The sequence below is a fragment of the Cryptomeria japonica genome, chromosome 8 (genome assembly GCF_030272615.1).
Source record: "Cryptomeria japonica chromosome 8, Sugi_1.0, whole genome shotgun sequence".
Lineage (NCBI taxonomy): Eukaryota > Viridiplantae > Streptophyta > Pinopsida > Cupressales > Cupressaceae > Cryptomeria > Cryptomeria japonica.
Window position 1 is genome coordinate 84,095,841 of NC_081412.1, and position 22,614 is coordinate 84,118,454.

Genomic DNA, 22,614 nt, shown 5'->3' on the forward strand with positions numbered 1-22,614 from the left:
TTCTTAACTGTATAGTTCTTTTTCCTAATTGAGTAACCCATTGTCATAGTATTTGAGACTATTGTCATCAAGATAAGTATGTCATGTATATTGTAGTGTGTGTGTTATCCAACTACATAGAAGTATACATCAAGAATGATAAACTTCCTATAACTATGATTATTACCAACTTTATGCTCAAGATAGATTAAGACACTATATTTGATAAGTCTTTGTATAAAGAAATACCCATGATAGTAATAGTAATAATATTCTATACTTATGGTTTTAATTAATAATAGTGCAGATCAATAATTACCATATCCCTTTGTTAGGTTCTAGTAGATAAGGATTAACAAACAATAGTTGTAGAGTTATTAATAATCAACAATAGTTCAATTCTCTATGTATCTTAGTTTTACTGAATCAAAGGGCATATTGATATCGACCTTAGAAAAGATGATTATTAGTTTTTGGGATTGATATTATTTATAAGGATATCATAATCCTAAATAACTTTTAAATAAGGCTAAAGCCTACTAGCGTCTCTTCACCAAATGACAATGTAACTTCATGTTAGAGGTTAAGCTCCAAGACGCCTCTTAGCCATAGAGTAATAACATAATTATTTTACATAAACATCTTAAATCACTATTGGCTATAGTATTTGAATGAGCTAATGCATATCACCAAATATCATAAGTCTACCCACCATGACAAGAATATGTTTTCCGAATTACCAAGGTTATCATTCTATAGGTTTTCATGCCTTACTTATTAATAACCTATGCCCATAATTTCAAACTATAATTGTAAGATATGAAATCCTAATCAGAATAATTTACATAGTGTATAATGTGTTTACTTTCATGACAATACTGTGAAACACTAAATGTGACTCCTTTGTGAGAACATAAATACACTGTAGGTCTCGGAGACAACTGAGAGGGGGGCGGGGGGGGGGGGTGGGGTGAATCAGCTGTCTAATAAATTCAAACCAAAAACTTATTAACCAACTTAATGCTTAATACCGGTAAATCAGTTAAGTATGTCGGTAGACAGTGTTAACAGTAAATTGCTATACCGGTAAGAATTAATGCATGAAACATAAGCACAAAGTCATCCACAACACATGACACCAATATTTGTACGTGGAAACCCTGTAAGGGAAAAATCATGGTGGGAAACCTTACCCACAATCAGATGATACTACTGCAGATAGTAAGTGTATAAGAGGGGTTTGCACATGCAGAAAGGCCAACAGCCTAGAGCTCACTGCTCAATCACAAATGGGAGTCACACTGACTACAGTTGGATGGTTAAATCCAATAAGAATGTACTGCACAAAATTGCATCTTCATATGTTGATCTCAGTACCGATGTAATGCTAATATGCTTCTACAAAAAGCTAACTTCACCTTCAAATGATGTCTTCATGTATGCCTCTGCTTTATCTCGCATATGCTTTCACTTGAATCTTTTTCGCATTCCACACTTGATCTTACAAATAAGATCTTACATTTATACCATACCCTAAGACCAATTTTAGTAGGTCGGCTCTACAAAATATTACAATAAAAACATTTTACAAACAATACAATATCCGATGCAATAACCGATTGAACATGTCGGCTTAATGCATTTACAACAATAATAAATCATCTCCATAGTGTGCCATGCTGATCTGGAAAAGATAAACCTGCCGGTGTAACCCTCGATAACCTGGACCTATTTGCCAGTAAAAGCAAATATGCAAATAAGAATATACCAATGATTATTACTTCAAAATAAAGTGTCCACATGATGTCTTCGACATTACCAGGTGTCTTCCATGTCATTCCAGGTACCGGTGAACATTATATCCTGCTGGTTAATCATATACCGGTAACTGTTGCACAGTTTACTGTTTGCCTGTGAATGTTGCTGGATCTCCAAAGTAGGTGTATTTAGTAGGTGTTGACATCAATGACAAAACCATACCAAAATACCAACATACACAACAATGTTTATATCTATATAGATGCTTGTAAGTCAATCATGTAAGTCAATCATGTCTGTGAAAACCTAAAAGTCTCTGACATTTGGACACATGCAAGTTTATGTGAAGTATAACAATAGCTTGATTACTTCCTCTCCTTACTGCTATATTAATGATCAATACTAGTGGAATTCAAAATCAAGCATAGACTATATGTTACACAAGGAAAGAACAATGTGATTAAAATTAATTTATTTGTTGGGATGGCATACAAGCCCAAATAGGCAACCTGCTCCACATACTTGAGCAAAGTCTCCCTTTTCGGTGTGTGCTACCCTTTAACAATTTCCCTCTTCCCTTTAGATAGGATAGATTCCATAGCATGTACGTGAAGTCTCAGGGAAGATTCACATTCCTTCATCCCTTCTCCTTACGCCATTCTCCCTCTACCACATTTCATTCAAGCATAGTGTCAAGCAGTTCATGTGCTCTTCTAATCTTCCACGTTTTGCATACATGTCAACTTGAGAAGTTGCAGCTATAACATTTGGCTAAGTGCCCACTCTTCTTCCTGCGCATTTGGGTCTCTCTCTATCCACCTTAAGAAATCTCTCTATCTTTTTCTAATCCCATCATGGGTTTTTGTGTACTGAAATTGATCCGTGACCAGAGACTTTTGGACCACTCTAAGGAAGGGATGCCATGCTTCTTAATGACATTTCACCCTTTCTTTTCCTTTTGTGTCATTGTTTGTACATCTATCTCAAAGTTGTGGATGAGATAATAATAATAATAATGATAAAGTCTTTTATAGTCCACGATGTCAGCCATCTATGTATGGGTCTACAGATGGGTTAGAGCAGTATGGGACTACCGCGTACTCCTTGTAGGAGGTATCTAACTGCACTACAAATGAGGCATACATACCTTACCCCAGAAGAGGGGACACCATACTCCTTAATGGTGTGACTGAAGGTCTTTTCATAGTTGGCAAGCCCTCACTTCCTACCTCTTGGTTATGCTTGCATGATCATCTTGTCTCCTTAGCCTTTCCTAAATTTATTTGCTCCTCAGTCAACCATCCTGAAAGTGGCTGACATGGGGGATGTGACAAGAAATTACTGTGATTTAGATCTAAGTTCCCGAAGTTCAAACCCAAGTGTTGCAACATTGAATAAATATGCAAGAATGATAGAAAAATGAAAATATGTAAACATATATAAAAGAAAATAAAGATAAATAAACATGACAATAGAAGTCAAACTTAAGAGAAAAGTGTATCACTTTACAAATCAATTATTCATGCAATTTCTAAATAATTTTTTTTTTTTTTTTTGTAAATTTATGTAATTATCTCAACTTTTACATTTTCATCTATATTTCATCTAATTAAACATAAAAAAAAATGAAAATATAAGCAAAATATACATAAAATATTATTATTATTTTATTTATATTATTATTATTAATTTAAACCTAGTTAAAATATATTTATAAAAATAAAATTGTGCATATAAAATCAATATTTATACTTTGCTATATGAACACTATTTTTTTTGCGGATATCAAATATCTAACATTCCATTATAAAAGGAGATATTTATACTTTGCTATGCACATACACACTTTTCTTTTCTTTATGTGGAAGTCAAATATCTAACTTTTCATCACTATCACTATTTTTGAAGTGGAAGTCAAATATCTAGATTGTCATTGCTATTTTTGGGGTGGATCTCTATAAAAAGATATCACACTATTTTTGAGGTGGAAGTAAAATATCCAAATCTTCTTGACTCAATTTAAGTAGGGATAGAGTTCAAATATGAAGCTTTCCATCATAAATTACTTTTAGAGTTCAAATATGTAATCTTCCATCTCCATCAACATAAGAAAACTTATCAAAATTCATTTATTAAAAGATTTATTTTTTAATTTCAGAAACATTTTATGACAAACTTACAAATTATCTTTTTAGTTGTTAATAAAACCCAACAACTATCTATTTGTCAAAATTTCTTTTCATTAATCAAAGTCACTTGTAAATAACATCTAATAGTCAAAATCTAATAGTCAAAGTTACTTTTGTTTAACAAATATCTATTTTGTGAGACTAGGATTAAAAATTAAAGCCATTTGTCGGCAAAACCTAACAAGAATTCAACTTGAATTTGATTTTTGATCACACCTAACAAGAATTGAACGGTGATTCCACCTAACAAGAATTGAACTGTGAAAATAAACCATTTTTCAGTTAGAACCTGCCAAACAATCCAAACAAATAGATATCTCGTACTATTTGTATGTATTGACTGATTATTGAAGTAAGCAAAAGCAATGGAAGAACTTCACTCATCAGATGAATTTGTTAAAGATGGATCAGTGGACCTCCATGGCCAGTCTGTTATCAGAGTTCAGACTGGAACATGGAAGGCATCCCTTTTTATAATTGGTGTGTATTAATAAGCTCTCTTTTGTGGCTGTTTTCTAGGTTTTACAAAACTATTACCAGCACTTAGAATGCTTCTAAAAAATCTGTGACAGAAAGTTGATAAAACATAATATAGAATATATCTCTTGGATTATTGTTTTCAAGCTCAACTTCTTATGGAAAATTTACTACATTGACAATTTATGTTCAGAGATTGTAGATTGTTCTATGAACAAAAGCAACCCTTTTCTTCTTTGCTTTTGATGAGTCTATCTATTCACAGTTATTTTATCTTGATTTCAACCATTACATTTATTTGCTACTCACAGGGGTGGAGCTTGCAGAGAGGTTTGCTTATGCTGGCATATCTTCAAATTTGATAATTTATCTCACAAGTGTTTTGAATGAAAGCACTGCCACTGCTGCAAGCAATGTGAACATGTGGTCAGGGGTACAATACATTTTGCCTTTTCTGGGAGCTTTTGTTGCAGATTCATATTTGGGTCGGTACTGGACAATCATTGCTGCTTCACTCGTTTATTTAATTGTCAGTATTCTTTTCCTTCACAAAATCCTTATCCTTTGCATTACAATCAATGGGTAGAGTAATTTGGAACAAAATCCTCAACCAGTATTTGATTTAGGGGTTCTTGTAAATATAGAAACTGAAAATTATACTCTGAGTTTGTGCACTTGTTGGAAATGGAATCAGACGTCCATTTGCTTTCAAAATAGCTCAATAAGTATTCCTGTGTTTTAACATATCGAAGTAACACTTCATACAATGGAATGTGACAGGGGCTAATCTTGGTGACTCTATCAGCCTCTCTCGGGAGTCTCAAACCCTCAGTATGCAAGTATAAGTCAGAGTCTTGCTCCAGACTCAGATCATCACAATTCAAGATTGTTTTTTTTTTCTTCTCACTTTACTTGATTGCTTTGGGGTCAGGGGGTCACAAGCCATCTCTACAGGCCTTTGGTGCTGATCAATTTGATGATGAAAACCCAAAAGAGAAGCAACACAAAATTTCATTCTTTAACTGGTGGTATTTTGGTATTTGCTTGGGAACCCTTGCAGGGGTCACTGTGCTCGTGTACATCCAAGATAATATTGGCTGGGGTGTAGGATATGGCATTCCTGCCGCTACCATGGCAATGTCAATTCTTGTGTTCTTGTGTGGGACTAGGTTTTACAGAAACAAACTGCCTGGTGGAAGCCCTCTCACTCGAGTCATCCATGTGTTTGTTGCAACATTCTACAAACGAAACGCCCCTATTCCTTTCCGAGAACAAAATCAATTAGCTTCTATTCAAGAAGAAGAGGTTCTGACAGAATCAAGAAGGCAACTCCTGCTAACAAACGAGTTCAGGTAAGCATCCCATGGTACTGTTTGCTCTAAATCTAGTGCTATCATATTTACCCAGAATTCTACTCTAGAGTTTGGGCTCAAATAATTGCAACAGAGATCATTTTTAGTGTTTTCAAACTGGGAATGGACCAAATGGGTCGTGGTTTACTAATGAGGCTGAAGGGAGTTTAAAGATGTCCACCAAGTTTCCATGGCAGGCATACCAAACGAAAGGGATGTTAGGTGCAATTTTAATTTCTAGTTCAGTAATAGTATTTGGGAATAATGCTAGTTCATATTCTTGGTGTTCTCATTTGTGTTTGTTTGAGCCCTAAATACTTTGGAGGTTTTTTTCGATGAATGTCTTATTCTTGTTTTTTCAGGTTTCTTGACAAAGCAACAATTGAAGATGAATTAGACTTCGAATGCAAAACAGCTCGTAATTGGAGACTTTGCACAGCCCAACAGGTTGAAGAGGTAAAACTTCTTTTGGGTATGTTACCTATTTGGATGGCATGTTTGATGTATGGCGTTGTCTTTGCACAGTCCTCCACATTCTTCACAAAACAGGGCAGCACAATGGATAGAAAAATTGGTAGACATTTTGTGATCCCTTCTGCAAGTATGCAATGTTTTATTAGCATATCTATTATACTATTGGTCCCTGTCTATGACCGCATCTTTGTTCCAGTTGCAAAAAGATTATCAGGGAATGAGAGGGGCATAACACTGCTCCAAAGGATAGGCACCGGTATGTTTATTTCTGCAATTTCAATGATTGTCGCTGCAGGGATAGAAATTAAAAGGGTCAAGGCAGCAATGGACAGTGGACTGATAGACGTGCCCTCTGCAACAATCCCAATGAGCATTTTTTGGCTGCTTCCACAATATGTTCTTTTTGGCATAGCTGATGTGTTTACAATGGTAGGAATGCAAGAGTACTTTTATGATCAGATGCCAGACACAATGAAAAGCTTGGGTATTGCTGTCTATTTGAGTGTTATAGGGGTTGGTAGTTTCCTCAGTAGTATCCTCATTTTGGTCATTGAGAAGGCTACTTGCGGAAAGCAGGAGCACTGCTGGTTTGCAAACAACTTGAACAGATCTCATTTAAGTTACTTTTATTGGCTTCTAGCTTCTTTGAGTCTGTTCAACCTGGGCATTTTCATGACCTTAGCTAGCTGTTACAAGTACAAGAAGACTGCATCTACTGACACAGAGAATGCTACCTAAAAACCAACTTTTGTGTTATACTTATGAAAGTGCCAACGGTACTTCTTTAATCAGTTTTACTGTTGTAATTTGTTATTACGATGTAGATATATGGCCTAGTAGGTGCTTTCCAAATTGCTGAACTGGATTAAGAACCCAATTCCAAATTTATGAACTGGGTTAAGAATCCAACGATGCACACTCTGTAAGTAGCATGTAAGTAGAGGAGTCAAAACTCTCATACTCTACTAGAGGGCACATGAAATACTATAATTCTATGTAAAATACAGTTACAAAAACATATCAAATGATACCATAAAATGTAAACACAAAAAAAATAATTTTCTAAATTCGAATAAAGAGTATAAAATTGCATCATCATGCAAAACTGATATTTTAGCTTCTAACTTTATGAGTTTAAGATGATTGTCATTGAAAATCATTATGAATTTCATATCTATGCAAGCTACAAACTATAAGAATTTACAATTTTATTTCCTTCATTCTAGTGAAAAATTGGTGAGAGAGTTCAGTCCTTACACGCTATTGTATCTCCTTGCTTGCCTTGGAAGGTTGCACATGTTACTACAACCTCCTAGATGATAGTGACTCCCCCTTTGACATGTGTCTTTGACATGTGTTCAACATCATCTACATTGATGTCATCTAATGCAATCTCTTTTGCTTTTGTTGCATCTACAACCTTTATAACTTGTTTTGCAAAATCAACAATCTTGTTCTTTGTAAACAAGGAGGGTTCATTATCCTATGTAGTCTAGTCATTATAGGAATTATCATAATCTCATCCAAACAAATAAGCTTTTTATGTGATATTTTATATTTTAATATTAAGAAGGTTCTTATAATAACACCTCCATAAAAAATGTGTCTTCATTCATAGCATAAAATATCATAATATTATATATTAAGAATGGAAAGTGATATATCACAAAGGATGAGAATACATCAGAATAAAAAAGGAATAATAGCCAAGAAAAATTATCCAACTATAGCCATAATAATAGATTATCCTAAAGTAGGTGGATGGAAACAAAAATGTAGATCACTGTGTATGACCAAACACTAATCAAAATATAATGAGTGTACACTAAGAGAGGTTGATCCAAACACTAAATAATCTAAAATGAAATGAATTAGATAAATTAAAAATAAAAGTGCAACTTTGATTCTAGTGAAAGATGGGTAAGGTGGGTTAAAATAATGGGAGAAAAATAAATCTCAAGTCATAGTATAAAATAAAAGAGTGAAGCATGTCATGCCCAAAATTTAGGGCAAAAACGGAACAAATTTTTTTTTAAAACATACTAAATTAATTAACAAGTTCACTCTCACGACAAGCGTTAATGAAACTTTCATTATTAAATTCGAGCTAATTCTGAAACGAACTAAGCATCGATAAATTGTTTAATTTTAATTGCGGAAAACTAACTGGTTTAATTTTATCTCCAAGAGATACCTAGTTATTAGGTTTATTAAAAACAATCAAGCTAAAAGAATAGGAGAAGAAAAATTAATTTAATCTCCAATATGACTATATAGCCTAATCAACCATTTTTTTAAATTTTCCTTTTTATTACTTGCTCCAAATTATAACCAGAATTATATATATATATATATATATATATATATATATATATATATATATATATATATATATATATATATAAAAAATTAAATACTTAATACAAATTATGAACAGAATTTATATATATACATATATATATTTTAAATATTTTATTTCTTTTTCAAAAAAAACATTAACTTTCTTAATATTAATCCTTTTTTTTTCCAATCCTAAATAGGGTTCTATTTACTCATATATATATTATCCAATCTAATTATCTTATTATTTTTTTTAAACCCATTTGCCCTAGCCCCACCCGGGCTAGGGTTTAACCCATATATTTTTTTTTACAGGGTAATTTGCTTGCTGGGCCGAAACCCTTGGCGACCATGATTATTTTTTTTGTGCAGGTCTCGGACGTTTGAAGGCGGGGAGAGCCGTGCACCACTGTGTGAGCGCACAGTGGGCGCCACGGCACCACTGTGTGCACAGTGGGCACCGCTAGCGGCTCCCCACTGTGTGGCCACACAGTGGCGGCCGCAGCCGTCCACTGTGTGTGCACACAGTGGGCGCCGCGCGGCCCTCCACTGTGTGTACACACAGTGGGGTCCGCGTGGACCCAAAAACAACCCCTTTTTTTTAATTTATTTATTTTTTTCAAAATATATATATATATATATATATAAATTTATAATCATAGTTAAAAAAAGGTGAGAATTATTTCAATATAAATATATATATATATTTTTAAAAGAGATTCACATGCAAAATTTTTAAACTAATTTAATAAAGGGAAAAACATTAAGTTTATATATATATATATATATATATATATATATATATATATATATATATATATATAAAATAAGCTTTTTAAATCAATGCTAACTGAAAAACAAATTAGAATACTTTTTTAAAAGATACAATATACTTTTCTAGAATAAAAAGAATTTCATTGATTTTTTTCCTCTAATAAAATATTTACATAAAACATTTTTTTTCATTAAAATACTTAAAATCTTTTAGCATCAATAAACTTCTATTTTGCCACAAGTAAAATATAGATGAAATTTAAATAAAATCTATTCTTTTTTTTTTCTTTCCATAATACAAGAAACTTTTGCATGCAACACAAAATAACTCTTCTTTTACTAAAACCCAGAAGTAGAAATAAAACAAGCTTTTCTTCTTACAACTCTAGGATATTCTACAAAATTGTTCAGGATGTTTCTTTGAATAGCCACAACAATAAAGCTTCAAATCTATTTTCAAAAAAATTACATCTTGCTTCTCTTTTCTATGAATGAGGCCTACTTCTATAACAAATTTAAACAAATATCTGCAACTGAATTTAAGATTCTTCAATAATAATCTTTTGTGTCTCTTTCATGGTTCCTATTCTCTTTTTTCTGACTTTCCTGCATAATAGATAAACACAAATATGACCACGGAGTGCTCACCTCCTAGCCTAGGCTAACTGGTAGCCACCCCCGAGCTCAGAGAACCAATTCCTAAACGGATAACAAACAGACAAACACATAGAAAGCAATGCATACAGATTTTCCAGACACATTCCCAACTTGGCTATCACAGCACCACACTTTGGTGATGAACATTTTCAAAGGGTGGTAGTGGACCAATACCCTGAGGAGAACTGCAAGTATGAAATAAACAAGAAGCCACCTCATGGCACAATAAAAATATCAAGAATCTCAACCCTTTATTCCTTATGCCCCCCAAAGGCATTCTAGCCTTATATCCCTCCTTATGACCCCCATTGCACAAACAGGCCATGCAGCAAGGGTCACACAAAGATCCCTTGTGATCGCTCTCAAAAGAGAGTCTCTCACTCGAGGGTTGTCACTGCTACCACCCTCAAGATCCTCTTCTCTCCCAAGAGTAAGAGATCTTGAGAAAACTCCCAAAACACAACAATTCATAAAGCAAAAATACCAAAAAGATTTTCTAACACAAACTTTCAAGAACACAGATTTCTTACACCAACAAACTTCCAGACATAAACAAGAAGAAGACATTAAATAATAATTGAAACCAACCTTAATTTGCCCAAAGGTTATTATGATATTTGATGAAGAGCTGCCCAATCCATGAATCTCTTTCCTTCTACCCTTAATCAATTTTTCTATTCCATAACATTATTTTCTTTTCAAATTTTCTTCTGTCTCCCAAAAATGGAGAGTGGGTGATTACCCTCCTATTCTCAAAAATCTTCCTTAAGAAGCTAACTCTCTGAGTTCTCACAGGATTCTCAAAAAAAACAAAAAAGAAGAAAGAAAGAAAGCAAAAAATGCAAAAATACTCTCATTCCAAAAGGAAAAATCTTGATTAGATTTAACTTCTAATTTTCAATTTTCGCTCAACTCAAAAAAGCCAATTTTTAAAGCGTTAAAAAGATCATTATAAAGTAGAAACTTGCCTAAAATTACCCCTAACCCCTAGGTATACCTTATGGGCTTTAGGAAACCCTATTAAACTACCCCTAGGTGTTCATTTAACCCATTTTAAACCCCTCTGAAGTTTATTTTCGGGTCAACATAAGTTGACCACCCCAAATATTATATTCCCAAAGTATTTATGACAACACATTATTTTATTTAAGAAAACCAAAACACTTTCCCACCAAGAGACAAAATAAAACATTTAAATTTAAATCCACACGTGTCAAGTGACACAAATAAAAACATTTTTACAAAAATAAAACATGAAATTGTCTCTTGAGGTTTTTACACAATAAATTTAAATAACACTTAACACTCATGCAACATATACTGTTACGAATAAAATACAACACAAACGGGGTGTTGTCTCTCCAAATAGACAAACCCTGGCTTACGAACATACATGAGTCAAGGTTTGATTCTCCGTAATTTTCCATGGTCACATGGTAAACTTCCTGCTCATCTCAATTTACACATTAGTACTTCCAAATATCCCTATATAATATAATTCAATAATATAACAATACACATCATTACTTGCATACAATTTTCATCTGCACAGATTGAATACATCTTTTATCAAGCAAATTCACATAAGCAATTACATCCCAATTCACATAAACTAAACATACATCATAGTTCTATATTCAAAGTAAAGTCCTACAATTTCAATAACGATGTCTATCATTGCAATATCATCCTATCTAACAATCATGTAGTGTTCTACCTCATAAAGCATGTAAGTAAATCAACAAATAATAGCAATGTTATCCAAATCCTGAAATCATATAAGTTCTAAGTCTCAAAATGCATCAAAATAAAGTATCCATAATAGTCTAAATGTAAAATCCACTGAATGTCAGATTGAGTCGAGGTGAGGCCTCACAAAGCACAAGGAGGAAAGAGAAACAAACCTTAATCAAGTTTGAAATAGAAAATATATAACTACAAAACAAATTAGATTTGAAAATCTTAATTAGCAAAAAAGAAAAGGTGAAACTCTAGATTGTAGATAAGAATAGGTTGGGTTCACAAAAAATGTATAGAAGTATTATCACTTTAAATGATTATAAAATATTTTATGCTAATAAATAAAAGTAAACAATAAAACACAATTAACCTAGAGTAAATCAAAGTTGGGTCAATTAATATAGGTGACACATAAAATAGGAGGATAGATGCACTCAGCTATGGAAACAAGGTGAAAAATCTATGTTGATGTCACTCAAAGTCTATTGCCATGGTACATAAATTCACACTCTTAGTCTAGAAGATGTCTAGGTCTTAGTGTATCATAGAAATTACTCTGATTTAGATCTAAGTTCCCAAAGTTCAAAGAATTGATGTGCAAGAATGATAGAAAAATAAAAATATGTAAACATATTTAAAAGAAAATAAAGATAGATAAACTTGACAATTCAAGTCACTTAAGAGAAAACATTTATCCATATAGAACAAACCAATTATTCATGCAATCTCTAAAAGAATTATTTTATTTTTTGTAAATTTACAAATTTAATTCAACTTTACGTTTTCATCTATATTTTATCTAGTTAAACAAAAAAACAAGTGAAAATATAAGTAAAATATACAAACCAAAAAAATATTATTATAATTTTATTTATATTATAAATGCTAATTTAAACCTTGTTAAGATTATATTTATAAAAAAATATTTGTAGGTATAAAATCAATTATTAATACTTTGCTATATGAACACAATATTTTTTGGGATCTCAAATATCTAACATTCCACTTTAAAACGAGATATTTATACTTTACTATACAAGGACACACTTTTCTTTATTTGAAAATCAAATATCTAACTTTCCATAGCTATTTTTGTTATTTTTATATTAGAAGTCAAATATCAATTTTTCATCACTTTTTTTGAGGTGGACCTCAAATATCTTACTTTTTGTCACAGTATTTTTGTTGTGGACCTCAAATATCTTACTTTTTGTTACAGTATTTTTTTGTGGAAATAAAATATAAAAATTCTCTTGACACATTTTAATTAGGGATAGAGCTCAAATATCCTTATTTTCAACTACAAGAAAGTTATCTCATACTATTTGTATATATTGACTGATTAATGAAGTAAGCAAAAGCAATGGAAGAACTTCACTCATCAGATGAGTTTGTTAAAGATGGATCAGTGGACCTCCATGGACAGTCTGTTATCAGAATTCAGACTGGAACATGGAAGGCATCCCTTTTCATAATTGGTGCGTATTAATAAGCTCTCTTTTGAGGGTGTTTTCTAGGTTTTACAAAACTATTACCAGCACTTAGAATGCTTCTGCAAAATCTGTAACAGAAAGTTGATAACACATGATATAGAATACATCTCTTGGAAATTAATGTTTTCAAGCTCAACTTCTTATGGAAAATTTACTACATTGACAATTTATACTCAGAGATTGTAGATTGTTCTATCAACAAGAGCAACCCTTTTCTTCTTTGCTTTTGATGAGTGTTTATTCACAGTTATTTTATCTTGATTTCAACCAATACATTTATTTGTTAATCACAGGGGTGGAGATTGCAGAGAGGTTTGCTTATGCTGGTATATCTTCAAATTTGATAATTTATCTCACAAGTGTTTTGAATGAAAGCACTGCCACTGCTGCAAGCAATGTGAACATATGGACAGGGGTACAATACATTTTGCCTTTTCTGGGAGCTTTTGTTGCAGATTCATATTTGGGTCGGTACTGGACAATCATTGCTGCTTCACTCGTTTATTTAATTGTCAGTATTCTTTTCCTTAACAAATCCTTATCCTTTGCATTACAATCGATGGGTAGAGTAATTTGGAATAAAATCCTCAACCAGTATTTGATTTAGGGGTTCTTGTAAATATAGAAACTGAAAATTATACTCCGAGTTTGTGCACTTGTTGGAAATTGAGTCAGACGTCCATTTGCTTTCAAAATAGCTCAATAAGAATTCCTGTGTTTTGAAGTAACACTTCATACAATGGAATGTGACAGGCGCTAATCTTGGTGACTCTATCAGCCTCTCTCAGGAGTCTCAAACCCTCACTATGCAAGTATAAGTCAGAGTCTTGCTCCAGACTCAGATCATCACAATTCAAGATTGGGTTTTTTTTCTTCTCACTTTACTTGGTTGCTTTGGGGTCAGGGGGTCACAAGCCATCTCTACAGGCCTTTGGTGCTGATCAATTTGATGATGAAAACCCAAAAGAAAAGCAACACAAAACTTCATTCTTTAACTGGTGGTATTTTGGTTTTTGCTTGGGAACCCTTGCAGGTGTCACTGTGCTCGTGTACGTCCAAGATAATATTGGTTGGGGTGTAGGATATGGCATTCCTGCCGCTACCATGGCAATGTCAATTCTTGTGTTCTTGTGTGGGACTAGGTTTTACAGAAACAAACTGCCTGGTGGAAGCCCTCTCACTCGAGTCATACATGTGTTTGTTGCAGCATTCTACAAACGAAATGCCCCTATTCCTTTCCGAGAACAAAATCACTTAGCTTCTATTCAAGAAGAAGAGGTTCTGACAGAATCAAGAAGACAACTCCTGCAAACGAACGAGTTCAGGTAAGCATTCCATGTTACTGTTTGCTCTAAATCTAGTGCTATCATATTTACCCAGAATTTTACTCTAGAGTTTGGGCTCAAATAATTGCAACAGAGATCATTTTTGTGTTTTCAAACTGGGAATGGACCAAATGGGTCGTGGTTTACTAATGAGGCTGAAGAGAGCTTGAAGATGTTGACCATGTTTCCATTGCAGGCATGCCAAACGAAAGGGATGTTGGGTACAATTTTAATTTCCAGTTCAGTAATAGTATTTGGGAATAATGCTAGTTCTTATTCTTGGTGATCTCATTTGTGTTTGTTTTAGCTCTAAATACTTTGGAGCTTTTTTCGATGAATGTTTTATTCTTGTTTTTTCAGGTTTCTTGACAAAGCAACAATTGAAGATGAATTAGATTTAGAATGCAAAACAACTCGTAATTGGAGACTCTCCACAGCTCAACAGGTTGAAGAGGTAAAAATTCTTCTGGGCATATTACCTATTTGGATGGCATGTTTGATGTATGGCGTTGTCTTTGCACAGTCCTCCACATTCTTCACAAAACAGTGCAGCACAATGGATAGAAAAATTGGTAGACATTTTGTGATCCCTTCTGCAAGTATGCAATGTTTTATTAGCATATCTATTATGCTATTGGTCCCTGTCTATGACCGCATCTTTGTTCCAATTGCAAAAAGGTTATCAGGGAATGAGAGGGGTATAACACTGCTCCAAAGGATAGGCACCGGTATGTTTATTTCTGCAATTTCAATGATTGTCGCTGCAGGGATAGAAATTAAAAGGGTCAAGGCAGCAAAGGACAGTGGACTGATAGACGTGCCCTCTGCAACAATCCCAATGAGCATTTTCTGGTTGCTTCCACAATATGTTCTTTTTGGCATAGCTGATGTGTTTACAATGGTAGGAATGCAAGAGTACTTTTATGATCAGATGCCAGACACAATGAAAAGCTTGGGTATTGCTGTCTATTGGAGTGTTATAGGAGTTGGTAGTTTCCTCAGTAGTATCCTCATTTTGGTCATTGAGAAGGCTACTTGCGGAAAGGAGGACCATTGCTGGTTTGCAAACAACTTGAACAGATCTCATTTAAGTTACTTTTATTGGCTTCTAGCTTCTTTGAGTCTGTTCAACCTGGGCATTTTCATGACCTTAGCTAGCTGTTACAAGTACAAGAAGACTGCATTTACTGACACACAGAATGCTACCTAAAAACCAACTTTAAAGTGCCACCGGTACTTCATTTATCAGTTTTACTGTTGTAATTTGTTATTACAATGTAGATATATGGCCTAGTAGTTGCTTTGCAAATTGCTGAACTGGATTAAGAACCCAATTCCAAATTTATGAACTGGGTTAAGAACCCAACGATGCACACTCTGTAAGTAGCATGTAAGTAGAGGAGTCAAACTCTCATATTCTACTAGAGGCCACATGAAATACTATAATTTTACGGGTTGACACCATAAATGCCATCTAACAAACCTTACCCCAACCTTGCTTCCACCATATCAATTATACTCAACTGTGGGAACATCAACTTATATATGTACTGGAAACTTAATGTGTTGTTCCCACTTAGTGAAGTGTATTTTAAATCACAACAGTTCTACAGGAAAAACTACTCATTTGGGCTTCAATAAGCTTCGTGCATTGATTCTTTCAAATCTTCCCGTAATCTTGACATGTTAGAATTGTTGCAAAACATTCATCATGATATTGCAATAATGTTTACATTCATTCCTCTGAGATTCAATTATTTCAAAGCATTTAACCATGAATTGTTTCCTTCGTACTAGAGTGTATTTTTTCCTTGGAAAATCCATTTAGTGTCTATGAGCTCTCTTCCTAATTGGATACTGCATGGTGAATTTAATTCCTATTTTGTGATGATTCAAAGACGATTTGAATGTTCTAAGATTTTAGAATTGTTTTGGCAATTAAATTATTAGTTGCTTTGTCTATGTACGGAAGTAGAAATTGACAATTTTATTTGAGAAAAAGTTGGTTTTCTAGTTTTTCATATTTAAAAGAAAATATATATAAATATGTAGTCTTCTGAAATTTTGGATTTTTTAACAAGTTTTCAATAAGAGTTGAATTAACAGAGTTAAGGGAAGTATTAGTTCAATATAGGAGAGTTGCTGACTTGACAACTAGAGGTATTGGTAAGCAGTTAATTGCCATAAAAAAAAAGGAAGCACAAGTGCATATTATGATGCAAGACAAAAAGGAAACTCCTCTCTAGCCTTCAAACACTCACAACTCAGATAAATAAAAATAACACCAAAACAGAGACTCTCTGTTTTTCTAACTGCCATTAGATTGCAATAAACAAAATCAAATTACTTACTTCCAAAATCTGCAAACACATTATCACAGACATGGGCTATAAATTGGCCTCTCCCTCTCTCGGCACATTACCTCAGCTCTGCACAAGTTTCTCTGCAGCCCAACGCACCAATTTGCTAACCTCTGTAGCAATTTCACACAATCTCACTGTGTGAAACCCAACTCTTCCTCTTTAATTCTTCTATTTGCCTTCAAGCTCAGACTATATGCCCAAGATTTTCTTCTTCCACTCATATGCATTCACCTGCACACCTTGCAAATTTCACTCCCTGGCTCATTAAATCACTCACAACTCAGCAGCCACACATTTTGTACTATTATGTGGAGGGCTTCAAATATGCTCACTATAAACTGTACCACTCTTAATCATTAAGCAACATATTAATCCTAAAGAATATAAATCAATTATGAATGTTTAACAATTTTTAAATCTAAAAATCGAAACTTAAATGTGTGTCTGTCCGCATCTACCCAACCCCCTTATACACACTGCGGCCTCCTTTCTTATATCGCATACTTTGCCTTCTTGGTGTGCATCGATTCCTGCGCATCCTGGTTTTTCTACTCTCATGGCGTTTCATTTCTATGTCTTCCCTCGCACGGCTTTTCCTGCAATCATTGTATCTGTGAGGTATCTTTGAGGTATTCTGTCAAAAGAGTTCATGAGCCTTGTTTAAGCTTCCACATTTGCATACTTGTATATCCGGGCAGTTGCAACTACAACATCTGACAAAATTTCATCCTTTATGATATTATGGATGTTCATACTCTGGATTAATGTTTAGGTCGCGCGTTGAAACCGATCAGAGATGCCAAAACGAAATTATAAACAACGATAGCGAACTATGTATTTGGGTAATGCAGGATCGCCAATTGAACTGGATGCTTTGCGTCATATTGTTTAGTTAGGATAAAAATATTTATAGGTTATCTTAATATTTAATATCAAAAATATTTATTTGTGGTATCTTAGAGAAACAATTATGGGTTATCTTCTATGTAGTTAAAAATCATAAATTTGTCAATAATATACCAAAAACTAATATTGATTATAGAATTTTTACTTAATGTTTGTTTAAGTAAGATATTTAGAAAAGAATCTATCATGAAAAAAAAATGATCATGAAAAGAACAAGTGGTCGTGCATATGTGGAATGAGCAGCGCTTGGCGCTTGGATTGTGTTAATTGGTATTTTGTTGTGGTTATTCAACAGACTTTATGGTTAAGTGGGTCTTTAAAATCTATTGTTTTTTGTCATATTCCTAGAGAATGGAATAGAGTAGTAGATTGCTTGGCAAAATGGGCATCTTATGGATTGCAAGGTTGGAATATTGTAGAATGGGGACATTTGTAGGGAAAACTTTAAGAAAACCCTCCCTTGGACAAGGTGTAAAAACCTGGCGAAAGTTGTATAATTCCAAAGAAAATTTTAATTTTATTGGCGGATTTTTGCAGTTTACGAAGAAAAATAATAATCTCCATTGACGAATTAGCCGTGATCGCTCAAAGTTTGTGAAAAATCTTGGCGAATTGTACTGTTTTTAAAACCCAAAAAATAATTGCATGGGCGAATTGTAATGTTTTTAAAACTAGAAAAATATTTGCATTGACGATTTCAACCTATTTTCAAATCATAAAAATAAAATATTGGCGATTTCAAGCTATTTTCAAACCATTAAAAAAAATATTGGCGATTTCAAGCTATTTTCAAACCATAAAAATAAAATATTGGGGATTTCAAGCTATTTTCAGACCATAAAAAAAATATTGGCGATTTCAAGATATTAACTTTAAGTAATTAAAACACGTGGCACACAGTCGTCAACTTTCTGCTTGGAAGACTGCCCATTAGAAAATCTCGCGACCTAGCGACAAGCCCTTACGACCCTCTCTATCTCCAACTCGCAAGCCGAAAATGGTAAGCCTTCGTAACCTCGAGATCTAGCGATTGAGGGAAACTAAACTGGCACTCACCAATTCTTGACCACAAATGTTAAGTTCCTCATCACCGCAGCGACTTGGAGATAGTGGTAACTTTAACCCTTGTCGTGTACTCGCCAACATAAAACTATTTATCTCTTAACCACTGAGGAAAACTGAACTGGTACTCGCCAATTCTCAACCACAAATGTTAAGTCCTCATTACCGCAGTGACTTGGAGATAGTGGTAACTTTAACCCTTGTCGTGTACTTGCCAACATAAAAATGTTTATCTCTTAACCACTAGCACTTCACTTGCAAGCTCGCGGCTTGATCAGGTCTTCAGACATTTAACTTCGCGAGCTAGCGATAACCATTAAACCTAACCACAAACTATCTAGTTGTTAGCTCGTGACCTAAAAATGCTAACATTAAACAAACATGAGAGCTAGCGACAACTGTATGAAATGAGTTACTCGCTAACTCTCATGGCTGTAATGTATGACATCAGACCAACTTGAGACCTCGCGACCAAAGCAATTTCACTAACAATCTCCAGCTCGATAACATAAAACGCTAACACCCAAAAAGCTAGAGACCTCGCGATGTAAACCCAAACCAACTTGTCACCAGCTCGCAGCTTGATCACGTCTTCAGACATTTTACCTCGCAAGTTGGCGATAACCATAAAACTTAACTACAAACTCTCTGGTCGCTAGCTCGCAACCTAAATTTTTTAAAGCTTGGATGCTGACTCGTTCTTGAGGGACTAGTTTGAAGGTTTCTCTTGAGTCGAGGTTGATTAGACAAGTGAGGACGACGGTTTCAGAGGCATAAAAGGATTTGATAGCTTTTGAGTTAGAGATGGGAGATCACAGATTTCTCTAAGAAATAAGAGCTCGGGTTGCTTGTTGTCAGGGATTTTGAAGCAGAATTTGTCCAATCAAGGAGGAATAAAATCAGAACAAAATCGTTCACAATAGATGAGCCTTAGCAAGATGCAGTTGATTTGATAGGCATGACTTCTAGAGTCTACAGTCATGTTGAAAAACACCAAAATGATGATTTTCCACGTGAATGAGCATCACCAAATGAAGTGTGAAAATATTATAAATACAATAGAGTGGTGACTTAATTGGTAGAAGACAAACTCAGAAAAGAAAACTTTTTCATTTTCTGAGAGTGGTTTTTCCTCAGAAAAGAAGATGATGTTTGAGCAAGATCGTGCATGGAGTTGTTGTGTGCTCTGTGATACCAGATGGGTATTTTTTTGTTTTCTTCTGTGTGAGTTTGTTTATTGTCAGAGGGGTTGTGAAAGTGAGAAGGATTGTCAGAGGGGGTGTAAAAGCCTTTTCTTGTCAAGAAGGGCCAAGCATGGCACATCCTCTGCTTTTACTCTACGATAGGATGGCAAGGGGTTTGAAGAAGGAGCCCGTAGAGGAATGAAAGAAGGATTTGTTTGGGTGGGGAGTGGCAGCCATTCATCTTTGTGATGACATCGAAGCTGCGACCCCTCCCCAACAGATTACATTTACCCTAAAGCTCCTGTTTCCACTTTCCCTGATCGTGGACATGAAGGCTCAAGTTCCTCTTTCCATTTTCTCTGTTCCTAGGCATGAAGGCTTCCTCCTCAATTTGGAAATGATTTGTTGGACTTGGACAGAACGTAACATCTCACATTCCATCCGAAATGAAGGCATCAGAGTGATAATGGCATGTGTCAAGCAGTTTAGCAAGTTGTATAGTCATTGGGGTTCCTTTTCTGGTTCCAGTAGTGATTCTAGACTCTAGGTGAAGGGAGCAAGTTGTATATTGTATAGTCATTTACAGAGAAAATGAATAGCATTTAGTGTCAAGCTTTGTCTATATATAAATTTATTTTGTGTATAATTCTATCTCTTTCAAATGATCAGAATCATGAGATTTAATTTTTTTCATTTGTTGCATTGTTATGGTGTATGTAATTTTTCATTTAATGCTTCCTAATCCTATTATGCCGAGGAATGCAAAAATTTTGTTAGTCTGGAATCATATTAAATAATTAAGGATTCACCTCATTGTAATTGGTGGGCGGATCATAGAGTCATAGAACACCTCCATATATATTACATAAACATCAATAGCATATAAAATCATAAGAGTATTAAGAATGAAAGTATTAAACACCACAATAGATTATTAGATAGGAATACAATTATAAAACATAATTAGTAAAACATCAAGACAACAAACCAGTGCCTTATCTTAGGGCATAGAGTCACTTACAATTCAAGACAACCTGATAATAAACTTCAATAAGATTCATTTGCAGATAAATAGGAATGAAATTATGAATAATGCCATTACATATAGTTACACAACCCAGATTCATATGTAAACTAAAAATCCCTTGACCATTCAATTCACAATGAAAACATAAATTCAACACAAAGACAATTATGTGAAGATCGCATTGCTCAAACTGCAAATGATATTGATATTATATTCATAATGATATCAGAAAGTAAATTCACAATGCGATTCAACTATGCACTTATCAAATTCTTGAACAGTTGAGCTATTATAACTATATTAATATAAGAGTTTTCAAGTTCAACATCATTGATCAATAAAAGTGGCAACCTCAACCTGAGGATTCAACAAGCTTAGGATTACTGTGAGGAATCTTGTGTAGCAACCTCAACCTGAGATTTCTTCTTTGGCTTTAGCATGGCTTGCCACTTGTCCACCTCTTTATCTGTTGGCCAATTGAATGCCTTTACCTCTTCCAACTTTGCAACTGAATCTGCCCATCTGGAATCTGTAACTACCCTGGACTCAACAATAAACTTTGCATGGTCAACCTCAACCTTGAACAGTGAAGGGTGAACTCATAATACTGGTTCCCACTTTTTGACCAACTTTGACACTTAGATGAATATTTTGAAAAAAACCTTCACTTTCTAACACCTATAACTTTTAAACCATTAAGAATTTGAAGATGATATAAACTAGTGATTTTTAACATCTTGTTTGTAGATTCTAAATATATTTTTTCCAAATTTGTTTGAATAAAATTTTATTGATTTTTCCATCTCCCTAAAAAAGTAGTTGTTTACAGCAAACAACATTTTTTAAGAGTGATGTGTATCCCGAAACGCATAATTTTTTTTCTATAAATGATAAAAACTTAATTCTTTTGAATTTTGGTTTGTAACATCAATACCCAAGGCATGCACTTTGTTTGATAGTGATATGTTGAATATTTTTTATTTTATTAAGTTTTGAAGTTTGACTAATTATAATTTGGATATAGGTGTACGTTTGAACACATAACTTGTTCTATATATATCAAAATTCAATTTTCATTTTTTTGTTAGAAAGAAAACACCAATACCTAGTGCATAGATATTTTTCAGAATTTTTTTGAATTAGTTTACTATTTTTCCCAATGCATTGAACAAAAAAGTTCATGTTCGGTGAAAAACTTGCATTCATAAGAAATAAAATAAAAATATATTAATGAAATTAAATATATTAAAAGTTATACTATTTGGAAAGCTTATAATAAGGACTAAATACTTTTTTAAAAAAACTTTTAAATGAATTAATTTGACCCCCCAAAAGCTAATGTAAAATTGGTTTTTTATCAGCATTTGATAGATGCAAAGGAGACTCCATTGCAAGTATGATTTAGAAGTAGAGAGGTTCTATCTAAGAAATTTTGATCTAAGAGCCTTTGTTTTACCTCTCTTCAATTAATTACTTCAAATGGGACCTCTTAAAGCTTAAATCATTATATTTTA

The 22,614-nt window shown here is 33.8% G+C and overlaps 2 protein-coding genes across 3 annotated transcripts; both read left to right on the top strand.

The window, feature by feature from the left end:
• Positions 1-4,158: 4,158 nt before the first annotated feature.
• On the top strand, positions 4,159-7,338 carry LOC131038420 (protein NRT1/ PTR FAMILY 5.10). Of its 2 annotated transcripts, XM_057970852.2 has the most exons (5): positions 4,159-4,406; positions 4,715-4,932; positions 5,184-5,755; positions 6,118-6,211; positions 6,281-7,338. In XM_057970852.2, the coding sequence occupies exons 1-5, from the start codon at positions 4,292-4,294 to the stop codon at positions 6,965-6,967; spliced, it is 1,686 nt and encodes a 561-aa protein (XP_057826835.2). In that variant the 5' UTR covers positions 4,159-4,291; the 3' UTR covers positions 6,968-7,338. The 2 variants fall into 2 exon arrangements, with proteins under 2 accessions (XP_057826835.2, XP_057826834.2); XM_057970851.2 differs by having other exon boundaries at positions 4,161-4,406; positions 6,118-7,338.
• Positions 7,339-12,990: 5,652 nt separating this feature from the next.
• Positions 12,991-16,223, top strand: LOC131038419 (protein NRT1/ PTR FAMILY 5.10). Its single transcript, XM_057970850.2, has 4 exons — positions 12,991-13,218; positions 13,527-13,744; positions 13,987-14,558; positions 14,919-16,223. Exons 1-4 carry the CDS (start codon positions 13,104-13,106, stop codon positions 15,766-15,768), a joined length of 1,755 nt encoding a protein of 584 aa, XP_057826833.1. The 5' UTR covers positions 12,991-13,103; the 3' UTR covers positions 15,769-16,223.
• The last annotated feature ends 6,391 nt before the right edge of the window (positions 16,224-22,614 follow it).